The sequence below is a fragment of the Physella acuta genome, unplaced genomic scaffold (genome assembly GCF_028476545.2).
Source record: "Physella acuta isolate Inbredline_101_S28 unplaced genomic scaffold, ASM2847654v3 ptg001480l, whole genome shotgun sequence".
NCBI classification, from domain to species: Eukaryota; Metazoa; Mollusca; class Gastropoda; family Physidae; genus Physella; species Physella acuta.
In genome coordinates, this window is record NW_026732995.1 from 1052745 (window position 1) to 1080098 (window position 27354).

Below are 27354 nucleotides of genomic sequence, written 5' to 3' on the forward strand. Positions count from 1 at the left end.
TCTCAGTTTTATTTTAATGAAATTAGCCATTAAAAAAAATTAATATAAAGATGACTATATTCAACAACGAGAGTATTTAATAACGGTACGGGAGTCACAGAAGTGTATGAACTAATTCAGTGCCTTCCCCTTGTAAATTAAGGGCACATTTTAAAGCGTTGTTTCTCTACCTTGATGAAACAAGCCGTGTGTATGTTTTACAAGCTGTTGAGTGGAATATCTAAGGCTTATTTCAAGACTGAACTCTCAATACTCTCATTATTAATTACTGTCTGATAAATTAAAATCTATCTTATTTCAGGTGACTAAGCAGTTTTATGACGGCTACACTACAAAAAGTGTGTTGTAGAACTGTGTCAAAGTTCGTGTGGATGGGACGCCGACTTAATGTTGTGATTTAGATCTGATAGCTCTGATAAGGTGAAGAATACAACACGACCAGAACGGAGAATGTGTGACGAGCTCCATCTTGTAACAGAGCAGGAAATCCCACAGCTGCTAGCCTGGCTTGAGCAAGATTTACCTCGGTCTTTCCAGGTGAGTTAATGTCGTCAGTTATCTTCTGTTAAGAGAATATAGCAAGTAGTAAAAACTTTAGAATAGTAAACTTTCAAGTACACTAAATATACGACAAGAAAGTCTATATAGTTGAGTTTGCTATAAAAGTATAAGCAAAATGTGACCACAATCATAATGATAAACTGACATACAACGTGACCTTCAAAAAGCTTGTAAAATTATGCTAAAGAAAAGCAATAGTAAGTTAACTGGTTGTAAGGTAGATCAGTAGATTAGCGTCATACAATTTTCAGGATAGTAAGTGTCAGCAATAGATTTAAAAAAAGTAGTTTTTCTACTTGTTATAAACTTTATAAATAAATGACCCCGCCAAGTGCTGCCCCTGTATTGACTGTATCTACCCCATTAAGTCACGCCATGTATACACACCACCAATTGACGCCCCTGTATCCACCCCACCAAGTGACGCCCCTGTATCCACCCCACCATGTGACGCCCCTGTATACATACCACCAAGTGACGCCCATGTATACATACCACCAAGTGTCGCCCCTGTATCCACCCCACCAAGTGACGCCCCTGTATACATCCCACCAAGTGCCGCCCCTGTATTGACTGTATCTACCCCATTAAGTGACGCCCATGTATTGACTATATCCACCCTACCAAGTGATGCCCCTGTATCCACTCCATCAAGTGACGCCCCTGTATCCACCCCACCAAGTGACGCCCCTGTATACATCCCACCAAGTGACGCCCCTGTATACATCCCACCAAGTGACGCCCCTGTATACATCCCACCAAGTGACGCCCCTGTATACATCCCACCAAGTGACGCCCCTGTATCCACCCCACCAAGTGACGCCCCTGTATACATCCCACCAAGTGACGCCCCTGTATACATCCCACCAAGTTACGCCCCTGTATACATCCCACCAAGTGACGCCCCTGTATACATCCCACCAAGTGACGCCCCTGTATACATCCCACCAAGTGACGCCCCTGTATCCACCCCACCAAGTGACGCCCCTGTATCCACCCCACCAAGTGACGCCCTTGTATCCACTCCATCAAGTGACGCCCCTGTATCCACCCCACCAAGTGACGCCCCTGTATACATCCCACCAAGTGAAGCCCCTGTATACATCCCACCAAGTGACGCCCCTATATCCACCCCTTCAAGTAACGCCCCTGTATCCCGCCCACCAAATGACGCCCCTGTATTGACTGTATCCACCCCACCATGTGACGCCCCTGTATTAACTGTTGTATCCACCCCACCAAGTGACGCCCCTGTATTGACCTACCCATCTCCACCCCCAGCTGTACGGTGTTGTCAGGGAACATATCAGAACAAAATGGCCAGGTTTTCAGTTCTACACCATCGGGTGGCCAAACATACAAGCAGCGGCCACTGGCCATGTTGACGTCAACTGTGGGGTGAGTGGGACAAGTTTTAGCTTTAGACGTTTTAGCTTTAGAAGTTTTAGCTTTAGAAGTTTTAGTTTTAGAAGTTTTAGCTTTAGAAGTTTTAGTTTTAGAAGTTTTAGTTTTAGAAGTTTTAGTTTTAGAAGTTTTAGCTTTAGAAGTTTTAGTTTTAGAAGTTTTAGCTTTAGACGTTTTAGCTTTAGAAGTTTTAGCTTTAGAAGTTTTAGCTTTAGAAGTTTTAGCTTTAGAAGTTTTAGTTTTAGAAGTTTTAGCTTTAGACGTTTTAGGTTTAGAAGTTTTAGCTTTAGAAGTTTTAGCTTTAGAAGTTTTAGCTTTAGAAGTTTTAGCTTCAGATGTTTTAGCATTAGATGTTTTAGCTTTAAAAGTTTTAGCTGTAGAAGTTTTAGCTTTAGGAGTTTTAGCTTTAGAAGTTTTAGCTTTAGAAGTTTTATCTTTAGAAGTTTTAGCTTCAGAAGTTTTAGCTTTAGAAGTTTTAGCTGTAGAAGTTTTAGCTTTATGAGTTTTAGCTTTAGAAGTTTTAGCTTCAGAAGTTTTAGCTTTAGATGTTTTAGCTTTAAAAGTTTTAGCTTTAGAAGTTTTAGCTTTAGAAGTTTTAGCTTTAGAAGTTTTAGGTTTAGAAGTTTTAGCTTTACAAGTTTTAGCCTTAGAAAAATTAATTAGTCCATGAGCTAGGAGATAATGAGCAAAAGATGTTGATGTGAAGTTGATGCCGTCTTTTGTTTCAGTGTTTTGGATACTTCAACTCTGCAACAGAACATTACCTCTACGCCCGTGACGTCATTTCCGTGCAGGCTTTGTTGACATGGCCAGGGTTTATTGACTGGAACAAACCGGCAGATATTCGTGAGTGTCGACATTTTGTTGTAACTGATTCCTAAAGTGCTGACACGTTATGGCTACACCTCCTGACAGTATGTATGTAACAAGCTAATGTTATAAGTTGTATACGACATTATTGTTACATGTACCGTCGTAACAAGCTAATACGACACGTTAAATATGGCATTTCATTGTTACGTGTTCCAGTAGTAGGCTTTTTGTGTGTGCTTTGAATAAATTTATCACGGACGCCTTTAAGAAAAAAATAAAACAAGTTAATAAAAAGTCTAGTGACAATTTAAGCGCAATTTCCTTAATTAATTTTTTAGAATTCACAGACCTACGTAAAAATCCTTTCGAACCTCCGCTCATTCGCTATGGTAAAATCCTTTCAAACCTCAGCTTTGCGCTAAAAACCTACACTATGCTCAGTTTAAATGTTCTTAATTAATTTTTTGTGACCGAACGAAAGGATATTTTTGAAAACTTTCTTCGGCAATATTGGTTTAACTTATGGCAGGAATCGATTGGTAAATGTTTCAAGTCGCTAAGTGGTCTTACTTACAAATCCTACTTTTTGCAAAACGCAACATTCACAAACCTATAATTGCAACGCGCTACTTTCACAAACATACACTGTTTCATCATCTACAAACATGTTTTGTCAGTAATCACGTGTAGACTAAATTCAATATGTTGCAAATTTTAAAACTACATGTACATGTTAGTATCAGTCAGTGCCACATATCAATGTCTTCATCAACATGTTTTGTGTGGGGGAAAGGGATAGTGATCAGCACTATGCCAAGCCGCCTTTGTTTGTTCTACAGACTGAAGCTCGGGATCCGAACTCGAGACTTTCGGGCTAGCAGTCGTAAGCTCTGCCATTCGACCACACCGTCCCATTAGTGTCTTACAGTTTCACAGTTCATGTTGGTGTATCGTATTTTTACTTTCTTGTATATACGAAGTATAGAGAAAGTCTTGTAATCGTGCAAAAAAAAAAAATCGAGATTTTTGCAAATCTCGACGTTTTACATCTCACTGATACGGAAAAACATAATTTTGCAATCTTGTCCGTATGTCTGTGTGTGTGTGTGTGTGTGTGTGTGTGTGTGTGTCCGTGTGTAAACACGATAACTTGAGTACCGTTACAGCTAGGTTGATGAAATTTCATATACAAGTATTTTATCAAAATCGTAGATCCGTATCAACTTTTGAGCGATTTCGGATAACCGGAAGTGGTACTTTTTCTACTTTGAATTTTTCAAAAGCCTATAACTTGAGTACTATTTCAGATAGATAAATGAAATTTGATATGTAAGTAAAAGATCTAATTCTCTACCTTCTGTCAAATTTTGAGAATTTTTCGTTGACCGGAAGTACTTATTTACGCTACTTCCGATTTCTCAAAAAACTAATGTAAATTTTAAAAGTACTAATAATATTGCGCACTATTATGCGCTTTTTTATTCGCGTTCACTTGGTGTGCAATTAATTTGTCTACGAGATTTTATTCTATTTTTAAAACTTTAAGTATTTAAAATGGATTAAAAATCATGTCTATAGCCCGAGTTCCCATCCCCTGTTATTTTATATAAGAATATTCGAGAAAGTTTAGGGGAGATCACTCCCGGTTTATTAGCATCAAGTTTAAGATATCAAGTTTTGAACATAACCTGACCGTCCTAACAGAAGAAATGAACTAAATCAAAACCTGACATATCTAAGACGGCCCTAACAAAAGAAATGAACTAAATCAAAACCTGACTTATCGAAGAAGGTCCTGACAAAATCAACGAACTAAAACAAACCCTGACTTTTATATTTCAGGATACCCAGATGACCTAACTAAAACAAACCCTGACTTTTATATTTCAGGATACCCAGATGACCTAACTAAAACAAAACCCTGACTTTTATATTTCAGGATACCCAGATGACCTAACTAAACCAAACCCTGACTTTTATTTTTTTAGGAGACCCAGATGACCTAACTAAAACAAACCCTGACTTTTATATTCCAGGATACCCAGATGACCTTACTAAAACAAACCCTGACTTTTATATTTCAGGATACCCAGATGACCTAACTAAAACAAAACCTGACTTTTATATTTCAGGATACCCAGATGACCTAACGTCAGGGATCCACGAGATGTTCAGGTCAAGATGTTCTCACGTGCCGTCAGAGCTGACCTTTTGTCTTATGGTGGCGCAGCCTGGTGACGTCATTGCCAGGTAAAATTGCCACCTTGTTTGGTGACATTGTACGAAATAATATGATTCGGATCTGGCACTTTTTATAAAAACTATCCAGTCCACCATTATCTATCCACCATTATCCAGTCCACCATTATCTATCCACCATTATCCAGTCCACCATTATCTATCCACCATTATCCAGTCCACCATTATCCAGTCCACCATTATCTATCCACCATTATCCAGTCCACCATTATCCAGTCCACCATTATCCATCCACCATTATCTATCCACCATTATCCAGTCCACCATTATCCAGTCCACCATTATCTATCCACCATTATCCAGTCCACCATTATCCAGTCCACCATTATCCAGTCCACCATTATCCAGTCCACCATTATCCATCCACCAATATCCATCCACCATTATCCAGTCCACCATAAGCTACAGATATCCGTTAACCAAAGGCGTCACAAGGTCGGGTGACAACCGGTGGGATTGCTAAAGGTGTCAGCTCACCCCCTTCCGACAAATTTGAATTTTCTGTATGGTGTCACCCCTCTCCCCTTCTATTTGAACTGGATAAAATTACGAGTTTTGATTTGGTGTCACCCTCTCCTGTACTATTTGAACTGGATAAAACTACGAGTTTTGATTTGGTGTCACTCCTCTTATCTGCTATTTGAACTGGATAAAAACTACGAGTTTTGATTTGGTGTCACCCCTCTCCTCTACTATTTGTACTATTTGAACTAGATAAAACTAAGAGTTTTGTTTTGGTGTCACCCCTCTCCTCTACTATTTGAACTAGATAAAACTACGAGTTTTGATTTGGTGTCACCCCTCTCCTCTACTATTTGAACTAGATAAAACTACGAGTTTTGATTTGGTGTCACCCCTCTCCTCTACTATTTGAACTAGATAAAACTAAGAATTTTGATTTGGTGTCACCCTGGGCGGCCTGCACATTGTGATGCTAATGCCGTTTAAACTAAGTAAAGAGGAACACCTTCAGCGTACGTTGGCTTTGATTTTTTAGTCTTTTCGGAAGAAAAATAAAATTATTAAAGAAATTTGTTTTAGACTGCTTTGGGGAACTTTTGAAATACCAAATTTTAAAAACAATCAAGTTGTTTTTTGTTATTTGTAAATTCATTATGTACAATTGTAAAATCCTTCGGTTTCACACGATGATTGAAATTATGTAAACGATGTCGATGTTCATAACATCATCATTTCCCGCTCGTGTCCATAACACATGGGGCAGACAAAGCAAATTTCGTCTACTTCAGAGACCTCGGCATATGAGTGGTTTTTGTGGTCAACACTATGCCAGCCGCCTTTGCTTCCCTAACCTAAGTTAGGCATCCACTGATTTAAAACAGAAAAATCAAAATCAATAAATAGAGTCACTGATTTAAAACAGAAAAACCAAAATCAATGAAAAGAGTCACTGATTTAAAACAGAAAAACCAAAATCAATACAAAGAGTAAATTGCCCATCAGCCCATTGAATGTATGTCTGCCAGTAGGCCATATGACTTGACATTTGTTTACAGTTCGTATATGGTTATCACTATATAAATAAAGTTAAAATTATAGCTAAATATTGAAAATAAACAGTTTATCTTATGTATAGAAACACGCAAATTATTTTTCTTTTACTAATACATCTAGTTATCATTTATTGCTCAGTGATGTCGACATTTTTCCTTCAGCACAATCCCAATACCAGACGACCTGATTATCTCCCCTCTGGAACCAAAACGAGACGCTGCCTGTATGAACTCGACCTGGAGATACACAACTGAGCACTCGGAGAAATATTTAGAACAACTTATTCTCCGCTTCCCTTCTTGTGGTGTCTTTGATAAGTACGTGGTGTCTTTGTTAGGTACGTCGTGTCTTTGATAGGTACGTCGTGTCTTTGATAGGTACGTCGTGTCTTTGATAGGTACGTCGTGTCTTTGATATGTGCTGTCTTTGATAGGTACGTGGTGTCTTTGATAAGTACGTGTTGTTTTGACCATATTGCACAAGTTTAGACGTTTTTATAGCCTTAAACAACTGGCGTGATTTTCTGAATTTTCTGATAATCTCTATACTATTTTCTTTTTTTTTATATATATAGGTTAATAGAGTAAAGTAATCGAACAACAAATCGAAATTGAGATTTTCATAAATGTCGACGTTTTTACTTCCATGAGTCGGAAAAAGTTTGTTTCGCAATAATTATTTTTGTCCGATTTTCAGTGTCTATCTGTCTGTATTTGAACTCGATAGCCTGTGTATCCTTCCAGTTATGTTAAAGAAACTTCATATAATAGTTTTATATTGAACTAGAATACCCGTCATCCGTTGGATAACTGTGGGTTTCGGGGGTCATCCATCAAAAAACATCACGTCTGTCACTCAGAGGCATAGCGACCCTTTCCGGCGCCCGGGGACAAAGTTTTCGATTTGAACCCCCCCCCCCCTCAAACTTTTGATGTGCACCCCCCCCCCCCCCACTCAAACTTTCGATTTGAACCCCCATCAACCTATCAATTTATTTTTCCAAACCATTTTGGCGCCCCAACATATATCCCCCCCCCTTCCCCCCTCCACCTCCCCACCCCCCGCCTCCCCTTCCCCCCCCCGCCTCCACTCCCCACCTCCCCTCCCCTACCGTCCCCCCCCCCCCCTCCTCGGTACGCTACTGCAGTGTCACTTATCGTCACAAAAAACAGACCCCACATTCAAATATATGTTTTTTATCTTTTAAAAACACCGAAAACACCGATTTCGGACTATCCCTTTATAAACTGACGTCACAGGTGACCTACTCAACTCTACTTCTCCTGCCCAGTGTCCTGCCAAGTCTCAGACAACATGTTTTTATCGTTTAAAAAACAATTCCAGCCGAGCATGTATCTGACCACACTATCCTTTCATATGCTTAGGACAAAGAAACAGATGAACTCTACTTCACCTGCCCTGTATCTTGCCAAGTTCAGATAGGCAACGTTATCATTCACATCTAAAAAAAAAATTGAAAAAAAAAATTCATTGACATATTGGTCTAGAACCCGTGCCTCCTGCATGAGAGCTGACTACGCTACCATTTTAGCTATTTACTCGTGACGTCACAAGTGAATTTTTATACTATACTATGTGTCTCCTTATGCAACTTGATTTACGCGTATAGATTCTAGATCTAGATCTAAAAATAAGTCTAGTAGTACTAACTTTCAAATTAAATTTTATCTTAAATAAGCCAAACAAAGATTTATATAAAATAATTAAGGCCTGAAATAGATTCTAGATGTAGAATTTACATTGAATCTAGTGACCTACATCTAGGCTAGATCTAGATCTAGATCTAGGCTAGATTCATAAATTTCCTTCGATAGCTGATCTTTAGATCTAGAGAAATTTATCGTAAAACTAAATGAAAAAGACAGTTGAAAATTGATATAAGTGTTGGAACGTAATAAATACAGCAAACGGACGTATTGTTTAAGTTATAGCCGGCAGAAAATTAGCTTTGTAACGCGTGAAACTTTTGAATGGGCCACAAAGTCTATGATGGGGTCCGCCATTTTTATTGTACCAAAAATGTAAACACATCAAGGGACGTCACTATCCCCACAAAGTTTATTCAAAGTATTAACATTTTTAAAAAAATACGGTTAATTTAACTATGAATAAATCAATAAATTAATTAACGTCTTTAAATAAATTTGTGATTAACAGTCTGTCTGCATTAAAAAATTATTCTCTACCTACATACTATTTTACAGCTCTCCAGATAGAGCCGAACATATCAGGATACTTGATCAGGCAAACAAACAAACAAACAAAAAAACAAATAAATATTCAAACATGTAAACAAACTTGACTTTTAGTAGTATACTAGAATACCCGTCATCCGTTGGATAACTGTGGGTTTCGGGGGTCATCCATCAAAAAACATCACGTCTGTCACTCAGAGGCATAGCGACCCTTCCCGGCGCCCGGGGACAAACTTTTCGATTTTAACCCCCCCCCCCCAAGATTTCGATTTTCAACCCCCCCCCCCTCAAACTTTTGATGTGCACCCCCCCCCCCCACTCAAACTTTCGATTTGAACCCCCCTCAACCTTTCAATTTATTTTTCCAAACCATTTTGGCGCCCCAACATATGTCCCCCCCCGCCCCCCCCTTCCCCCCTCCACCTCCCCCCGCCTCCCCTTCCCCTCCCCTCCCGCCCTCCCCCCCCCCCCTCCTCGCTACGCTACTGCAGTGTCACTTATCGTCATAAAAAACAGACCCGACATTCAAAAATATGTTTCTTATCTTTTAAAAACACCGAAAACACCGATTTCGGACTATCCCTTCATATACTGACGTCACATGTGACCTACTCAACTCTACTTCACCTGCCCAGTGTCCCGCCAAGTCTAAGACAACATGTTTTTATCGTTTAAAAAACGATTCCAGCCGAGCATGTCTCTGACCACACTATCCTTTCATATGCTTAGGACAAAGAAACAGATGAACTCTACTTCACCTGCCCTGTATCCTGCCAAGTTCAGATAGGCAACTTTATCATTCACATCTAAAAAAAAAAAAATTGAAAAAAAAAGATCATTGACATATTGGTCTAGAACCTGTGCCACCCACATGAGAGCGGACTACGCTATCAACTTAGCTATTTACTCGTGACGTCACAAATGAATTTTTATACTATACTTTTGAGTCTCCGCGCATAGATCTAGATCTAAGTCTAGTATTAGAATCTAGTAACTTTCAAATTAAATTTTATCTTAAATTAGCCAAACAAAGATTTATATAAAATAATTAAGGCCTGAAATAGATTCTAGATGTATTAAGGCCTGAAATAGATTCTAGATGTAGAATTTACATTGAGTCTAGTGACCTAGATCTAGGCTAGATCTGGATCTAGGCTAGATTCATAACTTTCCTTCGACAGCTGATCTTTAGATCTAGAGAAATTTATTGTAAAACTAAATGAAAAAAGACAGTTTAAAATTGATATAAGTGTTGGAACGTAATAAATACAGCAAACGGACGTATTGTTAAAGTTATGACCGACAGAAAATTAGATTTAGAACGCGTTAAACTTTTGAATGGGAACACAATTTTCTTCGATAGACGCCGCCATTTTATTGAACTAAAGAGTAAACAAAAAACTGTGACGTCACGGTCCCGCCGAGTCTAGTGGCTTTTCAAATCTTTTTTAAAAAATTGGGTTATTCTGCGTATGAATAAATCAATAAATTAATTAACGTCTTTAAATAAATTTGTGATTAACAGTCTGTCTTAAAACAAAAAATTTTCTCTACCTACATACTATTTTACAGCTTTCCACGATGAGTGCAACCATGCGAGATAGTCAATCAGGCAAACAAACAAACAAACAAAAAAACAAATAAATATTCAAACATGTAAACAAACTTGACTTTTAGTAGTATTAAGATAGATTTGAAGTTCTCTTTAAACGTTTGAGCGATATCCGGTAAATGGAAGTTGGACTAACTCTCCTCCCGGTTCCTCAAAACTTTGAGTACCCTTGAAGTTAGATTGACAATATTTCACATATAATTATAAATACAACATCGTAAGGGCAGATTTCTGTCGAATTTTTAACATTTCCCGTTAACCGGAAGTAGAGCTTTACTCCATTTCCCATGTGTATACGATACCCTGAGTACTGTTTCATTTAGGTCTACGAAATTTTAAATCTAGATATATGGTCTTACAGTTGGATCACCTACAATTTGTGAGGGACCTCCGATATCCGTGTGTGGTACTTTACTCTATATCTGGTTTCTTAAGTACCGACAATATGCGTACCGTTTAAGGTTGGTGGACGCAGTTCCCAACACTGGTTAAAAATTCTATAAGCTGATTCTCACAAATTAAAAATATTTATTACAAAATAGAAAAAAAAAAACAACCAAAAAACAAACCCCAATTTACTATCTTGATTTCCTGGGCGGAAACTTGCGAGTAAAATTTCGGCCATTCTACCGGGCGGATTTCTATCAAACTTTTCTCGTAGGTCAAGACTCAATGACAATGCATTGTGATATACAATATTCCAGCTTTACTTTTTTTTATTGGCGCGCGTTGTTGAGGAAGGTTGAGGATAGGAAGATAGGGTAAAGAGGAGAGGGCGTTTGTCAATGTGTCGAGTTCTCAGATGATCATGAACAACATCAGTGTCACACATCCTCACATGACAATGGACATAATTTGTACGCTAAAATATAATGAAGTAAGAAATGTGACGTCATTGAAACCTATTTTTATTCTTAAAATTTCTACCAGGTCTGGCCAATGTTTGGGTCACGTGGTCGGCACCGAAAGAGGAAGTGTAGGAATTCTTTACGTGGTTCCAGAAATGAGACGTCACGGCCTGGGTCAGATGCTGCTACGTGGGATATCTAAGGCTTACTTCGACCTTGACCTCCCGTGTTTCGGCTACTGTCTGTCTGACAACATCCAATCAATTCGGTTGTTTGAAAAAGTTGGATTTAAGAATATCTGCAAAACAAAATATATGCCGTACACTCCAACGTAATGTTACATGACAGTTTGGCTTTATGGGCTAGAGTTGTGTTGTACGTTCACACTGACATTGGGATTCTATGTGCATGTTTTTTTGATTTTGATACCATGTCTTTTAGGTAACTGGTGCAGAATGTCTGGTAACTGGTGCAGAATGTCAGGTAACTGGCGCAGAATGTCAGGTAACTGGTGAAGAATGTCTGGTAACTGGTGCAGAATGTCAGGTAACTGGTACAGAATGTAAGGTAACTGGTGCAGAATGTCTGGTGTAGAATGTCTGGTAACTGGAACAGAATTTCAGGTAACTGGTGCAGAATGTCTGGTGCAGAATGTCAGGTAACTGGTGCAGAATGTCAGGTAACTGGTGCAGAATGTCAGGTAACTGGTGCAGAATGTCAGGTAACTGGTGCAGAATGTCAGGTAACTGGTGCAGAATGTCAGGTAACTGGTGCAGAATGTCAGGTGCAGAATGTCAGGTAACTGGTGCAGAATGTCAGGTGCAGAATGTCAGGTAACTGGTGCAGAATGTCAGGTGCAGAATGTCAGGTAACTGGTGCAGAATGTCAGGTAACTTGTGCAGAATGTCAGGTAACTGGTGCAGAATGTCAGGTAACTGGTGCAGAATGTCTGGTGCAGAATGTCAGGTAACTGGTGCAGAATGTCAGGTAACTGGTGCAGAATGTCAGGTAACTGGTTCAGGATGTCAGGTAACTGGTGCAGAATGTCAGGTAACTGGTGCAGAATGTCAGGTAACTGGTGCAGAATGTCTGGTGTAGAATGTCTGGTAACTGGTACAGAATGTCAGGTAACTGGTGCAGAATGTGTGGTGCAGAATGTCTGGTGCAGAATGTCAGGGAACTGGTGCAGAATGTCAGGTAACTGGTGCAGAATGTCAGGTAACTGGTGCAGAATGTGTGGTGCAGAATGTCTGGTGCAGAATGTCAGGTAACTGGTGCAGAATGTCAGGTAACTGGTGCAGAATGTCAGGTAACTGGTTCAGGATGTCAGGTGACTGGTGCAGAATGTCAGGTAACTGGTGCAGAATGTCAGGTAACTGGTGCAGAATGTCTGGTGTAGAATGTCTGGTAACTGGTACAGAATGTCAGGTAACTGGTGCAGAATGTGTGGTGCAGAATGTCTGGTGTAGAATGTAAGGTAACTGGTGCAGAATGTCAGGTAACTGGTGCAGAATGTCAGGTAACTGGTGCAGAATGTCTGGTGTAGAATGCACCAGTTACCTGACATTCTACACCAGTTACCTGACATCCTGAACCAGTTACCTGATGTGCTGTACCTGATGACCTAATGTCCCTTTCTATTGTTGAATGTCTGACTGTTTTTCGGTTGTGTTAATGTATAGAGGCATGATTGAGAATGTGTTTAAGCGTATTGAACTGTGTGTGAACAAGTTCTATTTCAAGTTTCACACAAGTGTTGTTCATGTGTGTAATGGGTTTGTACGGGTCTGTCCCCACGACGATGTATGGATGAGAGAACACCACAACACCTTTAAGGCTCAGTGGGATTGGGATGGGAGAGGTGGGCGTTTAAATAGTGATCGTTGGGGTTCAGTGGGATTGGCATGTCGGGGCATAAGTGCAGACATAAGGTAGGTTTGCTCTACATACATATTTTTTTTAAATTTGATACAAGGCTGTTTTGTGCTTTATTTGTTCCCGCCGTTTCGAAATTTTTTTCTTTTTTTTTTTTTTTTTTTTTACAATTGCTGGTTTGTTTTAAAATGCTATTTAATAACGAACATTGTATTTATTTGATTTTGACGCTCCTGTAAGGAGAAAGAAATTTTTTTTCTTTTAAAAATAAGGTAAGTTTGACTCCGTTTATTTGAAACTACCTCCATTTTTGTTGTTTGCTGTTGTTTCTTGTAGATAATCTATTTTTGTTTGTTATTTTGTTTTGTTTTAATCGATTATTTTTAAAAAAGCTATTTTTGTTTCAAATACAGTGGTATCTCGAGATATTAATTTTAATTCTCTGATGTAAAATTGTTTTGTATATCTCCTGCCGTTTTATAAATTTGTTTCTTCTTTGAAGATGTTGTTAATGATAGACGAGATAAATGGTCCGTTTAGGGAGGAATACAACGGGCGCTAGGTTGATAATGTTGTCTTTTTCTTTAAACGGAAACCAAAACCAAAATCACCACCTCAACTTCATATTTAATCGGGAAAAAATATAATTGAAAACGTATTTTTATCCTGAATTGGCATTTTAATCTTGATCCGCACGTAGTTACTGCACATTTATACAAAATATAGTTGCAGTTATACCCCTAAAACTTGCACCTAATCTCAAACGTGACAAAAGTCCCATTCAGAGTTTCTTTCAGGCAACTCTTTGGTGAGAGGTGTTTTTTTAAAATAGGGCTAGCGATAAAATTATAGTAACATTTGTGTTATGATGCATGTTTGACTAGGGCAATGGGTGCGCATGATTGATGGTGCGGCCGTATATTGAACGAGTGAGTGTGTGACGCTGTACGCAAGAAAGTGACGTTTTAGTGTGAGTTCGTTGTTGCCAGGGAAGAAGATTGAAGTTAGTCTTGTCCGTGTTATGTTAGAGTTAGGATGTCTAGTTGTAGTATCGTTTATCCAAGCTGTCCGATGTCCATTTCTATTGTGCAATAAATAGAGTTAGTAACCGATGTCATTCTGTCAAATCCTTCGTGAGCGTTGATGTCGTCGTGTCTCAAGATATACTGTAGCATAGCTAAACATAATCAAATGGTAGTGATTAAGATAAAATGGTATTGGATCAAATAACCAAAGACACTCACTCAGCGTAACATCTACCCTCTCACTGCATAGCTGTGGTACACATATAGAACTCAGCAGTTATAACAATTTGTAAAAATTAAAGCCGTTTGGGAATCATCAATTACACTCATTTTTATATTGTTGAATCGAATGCAAACCGTTGAAAAGCCATTTAGAATTATTTTATAAATTCAAATATTTAAAAAAAAACTACCATCAACCCCTCCTGGAAGTCAACCGGATTGGTCAGGGTGAGTAAAAGTCAGAACAATTGTTTTCCATGATAAAAATACACAATAGTCATCTATGATGTTTAGCGTAGTATTGTATTTATATTAAATAATACAACATCCACAATCACCACAACACCCTATCTCTACTTAACCAAATAAAAAATAAAAATGTTTGCTAAATTACAATTATATTACTAGTAATTATTTCTTTGACAATTTCTATCTTTAATGAAACCAGAAGTTATTTGTAATTATAACACACGTTATAAAATAGTCAATTTTGGTTGACAAATATGTTATTTCTGGAAACACAAATTTGGAATAATTTGGAACCAGCTTTTCAAATCTAGTCGGAATTTAACCATTGTTAAAGACGATGTAAACAGGCCCTTTTTACGAGGGATAGCATACTTTGTTCAAATTTAATTTTATGCATGTCGTCCATAGTTTTCTTTTTTTAGAAAATAAAATTCAGATAAGTATAATACATTTTATATTGTTTATTTTTGTAAGATTTTTGTAGATTTGGATTTTATTGTGTAGATATATAGCATTTTTAAACCGGAAGGGAAGGGGAGAGGGTTACTGATGGGGGTGGTTGGTAATCTCCTACACCCATATTGACATAACTGTAACCACCCCAGCTTGGCAGTGACGTCAGACAACCAGTTTAAACAAAAATGGCCAGGATCATGTCTGCTGAAGGTTCCCACACTTGGACAAGATCAGACGAGCTCCATCGTGTAACAGAGCAGGAAATCCCACAGCTGCTAGCCTGGCTTGAGCAAGATTTACCTCAGTCTTTATCAGTGAGTAAAAATAAATACTCTCATCACGTGACATATGAATAGTATTGTTGATGTCTATGTATTGACTGTTGTATACACCTAATGAAGTGACGCCCTTGTATTGACTGTATCCACCCACCAAGCGACGTCACTGTATTGACTGTTGTATCCACCGCATCAAGAGACGCCCTTGAACCCCCCCATCAAGTGACGCCCCTGTATTGACTGTTCTATCGACCCCACCAAGTGACGCCCCTGTATCCACCCCACCAAGTGACGCCCCTGTATCCACCCCACCAAGTGACGCCCCTGTATCCACCCCACCAAGTGACGCCCCTGTATCCACCCCTTCAAGTAACGCCCCTGTATCCCGCCCACCAAATGACGCCCCTGTATTGACTGTATCCACCCCACCATGTGACGCCCCTGTATTAACTGTTGTATCCACCCCACCAAGTGACGCCCCTGTATTGACCTACCCATCTCCACCCCCAGCTGTACGGTGTTGTCAGAGAACATATCAGAACAAAATGGCCAGGTTTTCAGTTCTACACCATCGGGTGGCCAAACATACAAGCAGCGGCCACGGGCCATGTTGACGTCAACTGTGGGGTAAGTTTAAAAAATTGGTGAGTTAAAAAAATTGGACCTAAAAGAACACTAAGTAGCTCATTGTGTCTTAAATAATAAGGTCTCATTAGAGAAACTGAATGAATATATTGCAGAAATTTTGAAAATTTCTGATTGATATATTCTTAATTAATATAATACTTAATAAATAAATAGCTGAATGAATATATTGCTGAATGAATATATTTCTGAATGAATACATTGACGAATAAATATGTTTCTGATTGTATGTAGCCTATTTATGAATAAATATATTTACGAATGAATATATGACTTAATAAATATATTTCTGATTGAATATGTTACTGAATAAGTATGAATATAGTTCCGAATGAACGTAATGGTGAGTAACCGCCATCTGTTTCAGTGTGTTGAATACTTTCAATCCCCAACCGTGCATTATCTTTACGCTAGTGACGTCAGATCCGCCCAGTTTTTGTTTTCGTGGCCAGGACTTTTTGACTGGAACAAGCCGGCAATTATTGGTGAGTAAAATCACGTAGAGTAACGTGGTAAAGACTTTATTTTACATTCTGTGTCCCGCTTTGATAGTTGTATTTTGTTTTATACTTTAAACAAATTAGCGGATAGCAGGGTGTCATGGGCTGACAAAGTCCAGTATCGGCTTGTCTGACATGAGAGCCGAACGATTGCAAAAAATATGTGCAAGCAGAGTACTTCTGTTTTACATTTTACAGCTGCAAAAAACAAAACAAAAAAAAAACTGTTTTTTTCGGGTGGAGGGGGGGGGGGGGGTAAGGCTAGATAGAAGATATTAAAAAAAACATGTGCGTAAGCACCGACATGTTTTAATATGTTTGATACTTTCATTGTTAAGATTTCAAAGCAAAGATATGCTTTACGACAATCAGATTTATATCAAATATTTCTGTCAAAAAAAAAAAGATCATTGACAATAAACAGAATCTTACCTTTATAGAATACACAGACAAATTGACGCCAGGGATCCACGACCACTTCCGGTCCATATTGTCCTATGTGCCTTATGAGGAGACGTATCACACAATGATGGCACTGAGTGGTGACCTCACTAAAAGGTAGTTAGTAGAACAGTTCTGGTGATTCTGGACAAATGTTCTGTGTGGTGCAAGGCTTACTTACACAAATCCTGATGTGGCACCCGACTTCAGAATGAAAACCCAACGTCTGTTGTTAGTTTTTAACCTATTCAATCAGTTTCTTCAATGCATCTCTTAGGGGGAGGCTCCGCCCCCCCCCCCCCCCGCACCCCGAAGAAATCTAACGCCCCACCCCCCCGAACACATGGAAATTATTTAGAAAACATATTTTTACCAGTGTCCGCCCCCCCCCCCCCCCAGAAAATTTAGTCCGCCCCAACCAAAATATAAAGTGTTCCCTCCCCCCTCTGAGAAAAAAGTCATGAAAAAACTCTGTGTTCAATTTAACAGGTCAGCTTATTTGTATATTAATTTTATTACTGTTTTGTTTAACTCTGTAATGTATTAATGAATATCATTTAGGCTGATATGTTTTGCCATCAGCAGACGACAAATACCAGACGAACTGATTATCTCCCCTTTAGAACCAAAACGAGACGCTGCCTGTATGAACTCGACCTGGAGATACACAACTGAGCACTCGGAGAAATATTTCGAACAACTGATTCTCCGCTTTCCTTCTCGTGGGGTCTTTGATAGGTACGTCGTGTCTTTGTTAGGTACGTCGTGTTTTTCATAGGTACGTCATGTCTTTGATAGGCATGAGGTGTCTTTGATTGGTAAGTCTTTTATTTTTACAAGTATCTGGTGTCTCTGAAAATAACATATTTTTTTCTTAACCCCCCCCCCCCCCTTCCCCCCAGCGTTCATGTTCGAAGTCTATTTTCATATTTGAGTCGACAAAAATCAAAACAGACGACCACTTTTTGTTTACAATGCATGTGAAGGCTAGAAAAAAGTCAAACAAATACCTGACAGTTGATAAGTAACCTTAGTTTTATTTGTTATGATCTAGATCTACAAAACATTGGCGGGGGCAGAGGCGGATCAAAAAGGTGGCTGGTGAGGCTAGCCGGCACGCCGCCCCCCTACCCGAAAAAAAAAACAATTCGGAAGATCTAAAAACCGTAAGCCTACAAACAATAAACAAATCTTATGCATATTTTTTGTGATATATGTTGTTAATATTCTGTTATTAATTTTTCATGAAATGTAAGCCTATGTTACACACATACTGGCGGATTTTGGTAGAGACATAAAGACAAACACGCTGTTAGATCGGATTTAGAACAGTGACTCCCCTGAAGATACATCATGGAGTCCGATATTTATAAACGTCACTTCTATGATGTTTTGAGCCACTCGTAGCTTTTAGTGCCATAAAAAAAAAAAAAACTGAAATTTTATTTAATCTCGACCAGGTCTGGTCAGTGTCTGGGTCACGTGGTCGGTACAGAGTCAGGAACTGTTGGAGTTCTTTACGTGGTTCCAGAAATGAGACGCCGCGGCCTGGGTCAGATGCTGCTACGTGGGATATCTGAGGCTTACTTCGACCTTGACCTCCCGTGTTTCGGCTACTGTCACGTGGACAACGTCCAATCGTTGAAGCTGTTTGAGACGTTAGGGTTCAAAAACATCGGCACATCAAAATACACGTTTTACACACCATCGTGAAGACATGTTTTACACACCATTGTGAAGACAGACATGTTTTACACATCATCGTGAAGACATGTTTTACACACCATCGTGAATACATGTTTTACACACCATCATGAAGACATGTTTTACACACCATCGTGAATACATGTTTTTCACACCATCGTGAATACAAGTTTTACACACCATCGTGAATACATGTTTTACACACCATCGTGAAGACATGTTTTACACACCTTCGTGAAGACATGTTTTACACACCATCGTGAATACACGTTTTACACACCATCGTGAATACATGTTTTACACACCATCGTGAAGACATGTTTTACACACCATCGTGAATACATGTTTTACACACCATCGTGAATACACATTTTACACACCACCGTGAAGACATGTTTTACACTACATCGTGAATACATGTTTCACACATCATCTTAATGACAAATAGCGCAGTGTCGTCCCATTGTGTGTGTATTTTATGAGGTGGTCAGATGAAAAAAACATTCTAAAAAAACATTCCTAAAAAAAACTATTTTGTTTAAACACAAATGTGGTTGAACTGTTGTTTTAAATTCATTTCTCAAATGATCAAATAAACTTCATTGTTTGAAAAAAAAATCTTTTTAAATTCTATTTGCAAATATTATTAATTTTTTTATATTATATGCTGTAACTGTTTCATTTTTTTCTGGCTTTCTTACTACGCCAACTTGTGTAAATACATCACCAGATTATTTTTCTAGCTTTAGCTTACCGTTAGATGTAAAGCGGATGGTGGTGGTGGGGCGGATTGAACGGGTGACACCAATTAGGGGGGCGTTACGCCAGTATGAAATGGGAAAATATTTCACACTTTGATTTATCTGATCAGAATTCCATTCATTAGTAGGTATAGATAAATGGTATCGGACGATAATTGGAGGCGGTGGGTAGGGAATACTTCATTAATACACCAATAAAGTTTACCATTCACTGAGGGGGGGGGGGAGAAGAGGGGATGCCACCCTGGGCTACAGCTCCTGGTATTACCCGTTCCAGTGACGCCCAACATCAACATCTTCATCTGTTGGACACTCGACGATTAAAGTCGTTGTTGTAGTCGTGTAACACTTGACGATTAAAGTCGTTGTTGTAGTCGTGTAACACTCGACGATTAAAGTCGTTGTTGTAGTCGTGTAACACTTGACGATTAAAGTCGTTGTTGTAGTCGTGTAACACTCGACGATTAAAGTCGTTGTTGTAGTCGTGTAACACTCGACGATTAAAGTCGTTGTTGTAGTCGTGTAACACTTGACGATTAAAGTCGTTGTTGTAGTCGTGTAACACTTGATTAAAGTCGTTGTTGTAGTCGTGTAACACTCGACGATTAAAGTCGTTGTTGTAGTCGTGTAACACTTGACGATTAAAGTCGTTGTTGTAGTCGTGTACAAGTCGTTGTTGTAGTCGTGTAACACTTGACGATTAAAGTCGTTGTTGTAGTCGTGTAGCACTCGACGATTAAAGTCGTTGTTGTAGTCGTGTAACACTCGACGATTAAAGTCGTTGTTGTAGTCGTGTAGCACTCGACGATTAAAGTCGTTGTTGTAGTCGTGTAACACTTGACGATTAAAGTCGTTGTTGTAGTCGTGTAACACTCGACGATTAAAGTCGTTGTTGTAGTCGTGTAACACACATACGAATAAAGTCGTTGTTGTAGTCTTGTAACACTTAACGAATAAAGTCATCGTTGAAGTCGTGTAACACTCGACGAATAAAGTCATCGTTGAAGTCGTGTAACACTCGACGATTAAAGTCGTTATTGTAGTCGTGTAACACTCGACGATTAAAGTCGTTGTTGTAGCTTCAGATTAAAACTGTTTTGAAGTTTCCTAAACAAGTATTAGAGTGGTTGGTGTAAAGGTCAAAAGACTACATTGCCATTATATGTTTAAGGTTGTCTTTCATTATCAGGCATTTCTTGTAAGCTATATTTATTTTAGACATTTGTCTCCGATAGGAGGGTGAGAGGGGGGGGGGGTGGGTGGGCACTAAAATATCCTGGGGAGGGGGGGGGGAGCTGGCGATAGACCTGCCTAAAAGAAACTCGGCTGGTTGGCTCCAGTGCAACACACCTAATATGTCACGTAAGTAGGCCAGTGTATGTGACCTAGATCTGGTAGCTCTCATTAAATAAAGATTACATAACAGAACAGAGTTGACAGGGGTTTTAGTGCAGGTACATCCATCAGGAGAATGTGTGACGAGCTCCATCTTGTAACAGAGCAGGAAATCCCACAGCTGCTAGCCTGGCTTGAGCAAGAGTTACCTCAGTCTTACGCGGTGAGTTGATTACAGACTTGTTGCTAGAATGTGAAAATTCAATATGACCAGATGTAGGCTACTATAATAGTTGACTTCACACGTCTTTTATCACTAACTAGCAGCATATACCGTTTTCAATTAAAATGCCTTTAGAAAATATTCATAACACTAACCTTAACCACAATCACAAATCCAAAACCCAAACATAATTATAAACAGAAACTTCTCCCTATCCTTATCAGTATAACTATTCCTATACTTATCTCTATCCCTATCACTATAATTATTCTCATCCCTTTCCCCCTTTGCTGTCCCTTTCCATCATCCCTATTCGCTATCCTTATCCTTATGTCTATTGATATTGCTATTCCTATCCCTCTTTTAGACATCCGTTTCTCTATCTCTTTCCCAATCCTATTACATTTTCCCTATCACTATTTCTATCCTTACCTATTCCTGTAGCTATCCTTAGAACGCCCGGATTAAATTCAGTTAAAGATTACATTAACCTATCTTATCGATAATCTATCGCACTGTTTAAAACGAAATTATGAACCATAACGCTCACAGAATAGCATATATATATATATATATATATATATATATATATATATATATATATATATATATATATATATATATATATATATATATATATATATATATATATATATATATATATATACACATATATATTCATGTATATATATACATATATATATATGTATATATATATATATATATATATATATATATATATATATATATATATATATATATATATATATATATATATATATACGTATATATATATATACATATATATTCATGTATATATATATATATATATATATATATATATATATATATATATATATATATATATATATATATATATATATATATATATATATATATATATATATATATGAATTAAAGAGCCCACCCGATCATGTGACACCCCTGTATTGACTATCGTATCCACCCCCAGCTTTACGGTGTTGTCAGGGAAAACACCAGATTAAATTGGCCAGGATATCAGTTCTACACCATCGGATGGCCAAACATACAAGCAGCGGCCACTGGCAATACTGACCTCAACTGTGGGGTGAGTTCGAAAAATAGTTATGTGTTGTCCAAGATAGAATAATCCAAGAATGTAAAAAAGGGGTAATCACTCTATATAAAGAAGTTTTCTCTTTCAGTGTTATGACTACTTTAAAACAACAGCCCAACTTTTTCTGTACGCCCGTGACGCTAAATCAGCGCAGGTTTTGTTGACATCTCCAGGAATTGTTGACTGGAACAAACCGGCCATTTTTCGTGAGTATTGGCAGGATGTTGCCAGGTTAATTAAAGAAGTCAGTTTTTACACTTTTTCATTAATTCGATCAAACAATATGAGTAATATAAACTAATTCATTTATTGCAAGTCACTTTTATTGACAAATTTTACTGCTTAATCTGACTCGATCTAGATAGATTTAAAACAACCATGAAAAGACTTGAAAAGCTGTTTCCAAATGGTGCCAAATATTTGTTTCCGGAAAGAATATTTCTCAACCAAAATTGAATATTTTATAACATTTGAATAATAAGTACAAAATGACTTCAGGTTTTATTAGGGCTAGAAATAGTCAAACAAATAATTATAAGTAATATAATAGTAATTAAGGTAACACTTTCATTTTTAATTTCGATTAGTAAATTTAGAGTTTTGTGGTGATAAGGAATGTTATCTTATTAATATAAATGACTTACCGTTGACAACTAATGTGTATTTTATCATGAAAAATATTTGTTCTGTCTTTCGTAGTTTTATTCTCCCTGGCTATTTCAGTTGACTTCAAGGAGAGGTTGAGGGCGGTCTAAAAAATATTTGAATTGATAAAATAATTCTTAATAGCTTTTCAATGGCTTATCGTAAATACAAAAGTATGCAAATGAGTGTAATCGATGGTTTCCAAATGGCTTTAAGTTTTTAAAATGTAAATATAATTTTATTGGTTGCCATATTTTAAAAAAGAGTTTTGAAAAAAATAAGTATGATTACATTGTCTTATTTCCATGTCAGGATTCCCAGATACACTAACGGTAGGAATCCGTGAAATGTTCCAGTCAAGATTTTCATACGAGCCGCAAGAGTTGACGTTTTACACAATGATGGCACAAAGGGATGACGTCATTACAAGGTGCATGAATGAAATTAATCAAGTCTCTCTGTTTCAGGACGCTGTAAAGCATTTACATTGTTTAAAAAATATAATAAACAGCGTTTTTATAACATGCTTTTATATAATAATAGCACTAAAAAGAAGAAGAAAATGATTTTCGTTCAACATATAATAACAAACCACTATTAAAATAACTATAAAGAAAAGCGAGGGTCGCTTATTAAATTTATCACATTTTAGGAAATATATAAAATACATAACATAGCGACCGATGCTTATTTTCATAGTTTTTACTTTCTCGTATACAGAGTTTCTTCCAGGCATCTCTTCGGGGGGGGGGGGGGGGGGGGGCGAAGCACCCCCGAAAAATTTTTACCGCCCCCCCGAACGAAATGAAATTTAGATAATTTATATAGAAAATATATACTTTTAACAGTGTCCGCCCCCCCCCCCCCCCCCCGAAGAAAGTCTACCGCCCCCCCCCCAAAAATTTCAAGTGCCCCCCCGGAGAAAAAAGTCTGGAAGAAACACTGCTCGTATATACGTAGTATAGAGAAAGTATTGTAATCGTGCAAAAAAAAAATCGAGATTTTTAGAAATCTCGACGTTTTACACTTCACTGATACGGAAAAACATAATTTTGCAATCTTGTCCGTATGTCTGTGTGTGTGTCTGTGTGTCTGTGTGTCCGTGTGTAAACACGATAACATTAGTACCGTTACAGCTAGGTTGATGAAATTTCATATATAAGTATTATATCAAAATCGTAGATACGTATCAACTTTTGAGCGATTTCCGACAACCGGAAGTGGTACTTTTTCTACTTTGAATTTTTCAAAAGCCTGTAACTTGAGTACTATTTCAGATAGATACATGAAATTTCACATCTAAGTAAAAGATCTAATTCTCAACCTTTTGTTAAATTTTGAGTAATTTCCGTTGACCGGAAGTAGTAATTTACGCTACTTCCGATTTCTCAAAAAACTAATGTAAATTTTAAAAGTACTAATAATATTGCGCACTATTATGCGCTTTTTTATTTCGCGTTCACTTGGTGTGCAATTAATTTGTCTACGAGATTTTATTCTATTTTTAAAACTTTAAGTATTTAAAATGGATTAAAAATCATGTCTATAGCCCGAGTTCGCCATCCCCTGTTATTTTATATAAAAATATTCGAGAAAGTTTAGGGGAAATCACTCCCGGTTTATTTAAAAATATAGTGGTTCATTATTGTAAATTTAGGACGATCGTATAATTTTAATCTAAAAATCGTTCGCGCCAACGAAAGAACCAAATGTGTTGATAAATCGATAAAAAAGTATACATTAAACAAGTCAAATTTACAAAGCACGACAGAGGAAGACAGTTAAATAAAAACTTGCAAACACAGTGACGACCAACTTTCATCAACCGAGAAATGAATTTGATAAGCAGTGCACTTTGTGTGATAATCAGTTAGTGACTGTAAAATTTATGTTGGTTTTTAAGTGCAAAAGAGTTTTTTTTTGCCACCTGCAGCAGCAGCCAATTACCTGACGACCTGATTATCTCCCCTCTGGAACCAAAACGAGACGCTACCATTATGAACTCGACCTGGCCGTATAAAAGGAAGCACTCGGATAAATATATGGAACAACTTGTTCTCCGTTACCCTTCTTGTGGTGTCTTTGATAGGTATGTCGTGTCTTTGTTAGGTACGTGGTGTCTTTGATAGGTATGTGGTGTCTTTGATAGGTATGTCATATCTTTGATAGGTGGTGTCTTTGTCCTTGCAATTAACCCAAATTTTTTTTTTACAATATTTTTGACATAAAATACATGAAACCGTTAAATACCAGTCATCGATTTTAAAAACCAAACCGAAAAATATCTCTATACTACTAAATCTCAACTTTGTTTACATGTTTGAATATTTATTTGTTTGTCTGATTTGCTACTGGAGAGAATCTGCAACATGTTTAGATCTGTAAAATAGTATGTAGGTAGAGAACAATTTTTCTTTTCTAATCACAAATTCACTTAAAGATGTAAATTAATTTATTGATTTATTCATAGGTAGATTAACCACATTAATTTTAAAATTTTCCAATAATAGCTTTACTTTGAATTGTTTACTTTTTAGTACAATAAAATAGCGGCTTCCGTCATAGACGTTGTGGCCCATTCAAAAGTTTAACGCGTTCTAAAGCTAATTTTCTGTCGGCCATAACTTTAGAAATACGTCCGTTTGCTGTTTTTATTACGTTCCAACACTTATATAAATTTTCAACTGTCTTTTTCATTTAGTTTTACAATAAATTACTCAAGCTCTACAATCTGTCCAAGAATTTATCTATTTATTTATAGATCTAAATATCAGGTGGCCAAGAAAGTTATTTATAGATCTAGATCTAGAATCTAGGTCAAACCAAAGATTAATTAGATACAAACCAAAGATTAATTAGATAAAAATACACTCCATTTTATAATCATAATACATTTTTTAGTCCTTAAATACTTGATATAAATCTTTGTGATTTATCTATCTAGATCTATCTAGAATAGGCCTAATCAATTTAGATCTAGCAAGAGTTACGCAAAAACTAGACTTAAGACTTAAGCAAACGAGTCGTAGAATCTAGATCTAGATAATTCTATCTAGATCTAAATTTCAGACCTTCGTTATTTTATATAAATCTTTGTTTGTTTAGCTATGTAATTGGCTAATTTAAGATAAATTTTAATTTGAAAGTTACTACTACTAGACTTAGATCTAGATCTATGCGCGTAAATCAAGTTGCATAAGGAGACTCAAAGTATTAAACTATAGTATAAAAAAAAAGTGACGCCACGAGTCTAAATAGCTAAGTTGTTAGTGTAACCGGCTTTCATGTGGGTGGCACGGGTTCTAGACCAATACGTCAATGTTAAGATTTTTCCCATTTATTTTTTATTTTTTAGATGTGAATGATAAAGTTGCCTATCTGAACTTGGCGGGGGTACAGGGCAGGTGAAGTAGAATTCATCTGTTTCTTTGTCCTAAGCATATGAAGGGATAGTGTGGTCCGAGACATGCTCGGCTGGAATGGTTTTTTAAACGATAAAAACATGTTGTCTGAGATTTGGCGGGACACTGGGCAGGTGAAGTAGAATTGAGTAGGTAACCTGTGACATCAGTATATGAAGGGATAGTTCGAAATCGGTGTTTTTAAAAGATAAAAATCATCTTTTTGAATGTGGGGTCTGGTTTTTTGTGACGATAAGTGACAGACGTGATGTTTTTTTATGGATGACCCCCGAAACCCACAGTTATCCAAGGGATGACGGGTAGTCTAGTTTTTCTTTAAAATTAAAGTACTCTTCTCGAACCTGGGGGGTAGAGGTCTCCAGTTTTTCCCGTTTCTGTGACCTCGGATAGTGTGGTCAGCACTATGCTCAGCCGACGTTTTTTCCCCTAATGTCAGTTATAGCTGCGTGGACTCAGAGATGTTCTACTTACTTAAACCCGGATTCGAACTCGAGACTTTCGGGCAAGCATTCTAGCGCTCTACCGTTAGGTCACGCCGTACCCATTTATGTCTTTAGTATGGTGAAATCAAAGATATTTGATGCACTAAATTTTGTCTTGTTTTAACCAGGTCTGGCCAATGTCTAGGTCACGTGGTCGGCACAGACCAAGGAACCGTTGGAATTCTTTACGTGGTTCCAGAAATGAGACGTCACGGCCTGGGTCAGATACTGCTACGAGGGCTATCTAAGGCTTACTTCGACCTTGACCTCCCGTGTGTTGCCTACTGTCTGACGAACAACGTCCAATCAATTCAGTTATTTGAAAAAGTTGGATATAAGAAAATCGACACAATAAAAGTGATGTACCACACTCCAACATAACACTTCGCTGCAGTTTTCATGTTATGCGATGCATTTGCCATTCAGTTTTTAAATTGAGGTTTATTTATAGATTAAAAGTATGGCCAATTTTTTATGGGTCAGTTTCCCATATTAAAAATATTACGTGCCGAGCAAGGTGCAAGTTTCAAGTAATTCTTAAAGGTTCGCAATTTTTTTTTATACACGAGCTCAATAATGAAAAACCTGAGGTTGAAACATTTGTAAACGAATAAATCCACTCTGGATATCACAAGATGATTAAAGATATTTTGTTGTAATTAGACTATAAATACACATTGCTAAGTCCACCACCGGTGGGGGCGTGTTCTACGTTGTTGTGATTGGTCATACAAGGGGAGGAAATAAATATTTGAACATTTACA

General features: G+C 37.6%; 4 protein-coding genes across 5 annotated transcripts; all 4 read left to right on the top strand.

Moving 5' to 3' along the window:
• The first annotated feature begins 387 nt into the window (after nt 1–387).
• LOC131928265 (uncharacterized) lies at nt 388–11619 on the top strand. The gene is made up of 6 exons (XM_059284241.1): nt 388–537; nt 1843–1959; nt 2694–2811; nt 4911–5028; nt 6714–6869; nt 11311–11619. Exons 1-6 carry the CDS (start codon nt 451–453, stop codon nt 11561–11563), a joined length of 849 nt encoding a protein of 282 aa, XP_059140224.1. The 5' UTR covers nt 388–450; the 3' UTR covers nt 11564–11619.
• A 204-nt stretch (nt 11620–11823) lies between these two features.
• On the top strand, nt 11824–12326 carry LOC131928254 (uncharacterized). Its single transcript, XM_059284220.1, has 2 exons — nt 11824–12026; nt 12131–12326. The coding sequence occupies exons 1-2, from the start codon at nt 11824–11826 to the stop codon at nt 12324–12326; spliced, it is 399 nt and encodes a 132-aa protein (XP_059140203.1).
• A 2824-nt stretch (nt 12327–15150) lies between these two features.
• LOC131928266 (uncharacterized) lies at nt 15151–19103 on the top strand. The gene is made up of 6 exons (XM_059284242.1): nt 15151–15369; nt 15844–15960; nt 16346–16463; nt 16919–17036; nt 17502–17657; nt 18380–19103. The coding sequence occupies exons 1-6, from the start codon at nt 15241–15243 to the stop codon at nt 18630–18632; spliced, it is 891 nt and encodes a 296-aa protein (XP_059140225.1). The 5' UTR covers nt 15151–15240; the 3' UTR covers nt 18633–19103.
• A 1666-nt stretch (nt 19104–20769) lies between these two features.
• LOC131928267 (uncharacterized) lies at nt 20770–27352 on the top strand. 2 transcript variants are annotated; one of them, XM_059284245.1, is made up of 6 exons: nt 20770–20942; nt 21916–22032; nt 22130–22247; nt 22999–23116; nt 24623–24775; nt 26719–27352. In XM_059284245.1, the coding sequence occupies exons 1-6, from the start codon at nt 20856–20858 to the stop codon at nt 26969–26971; spliced, it is 846 nt and encodes a 281-aa protein (XP_059140228.1). In that variant the 5' UTR covers nt 20770–20855; the 3' UTR covers nt 26972–27352. The 2 variants fall into 2 exon arrangements, with proteins under 2 accessions (XP_059140228.1, XP_059140226.1); XM_059284243.1 differs by having other exon boundaries at nt 20771–20942; nt 24620–24775.
• Nucleotides 27353–27354: the final 2 nt, after the last annotated feature.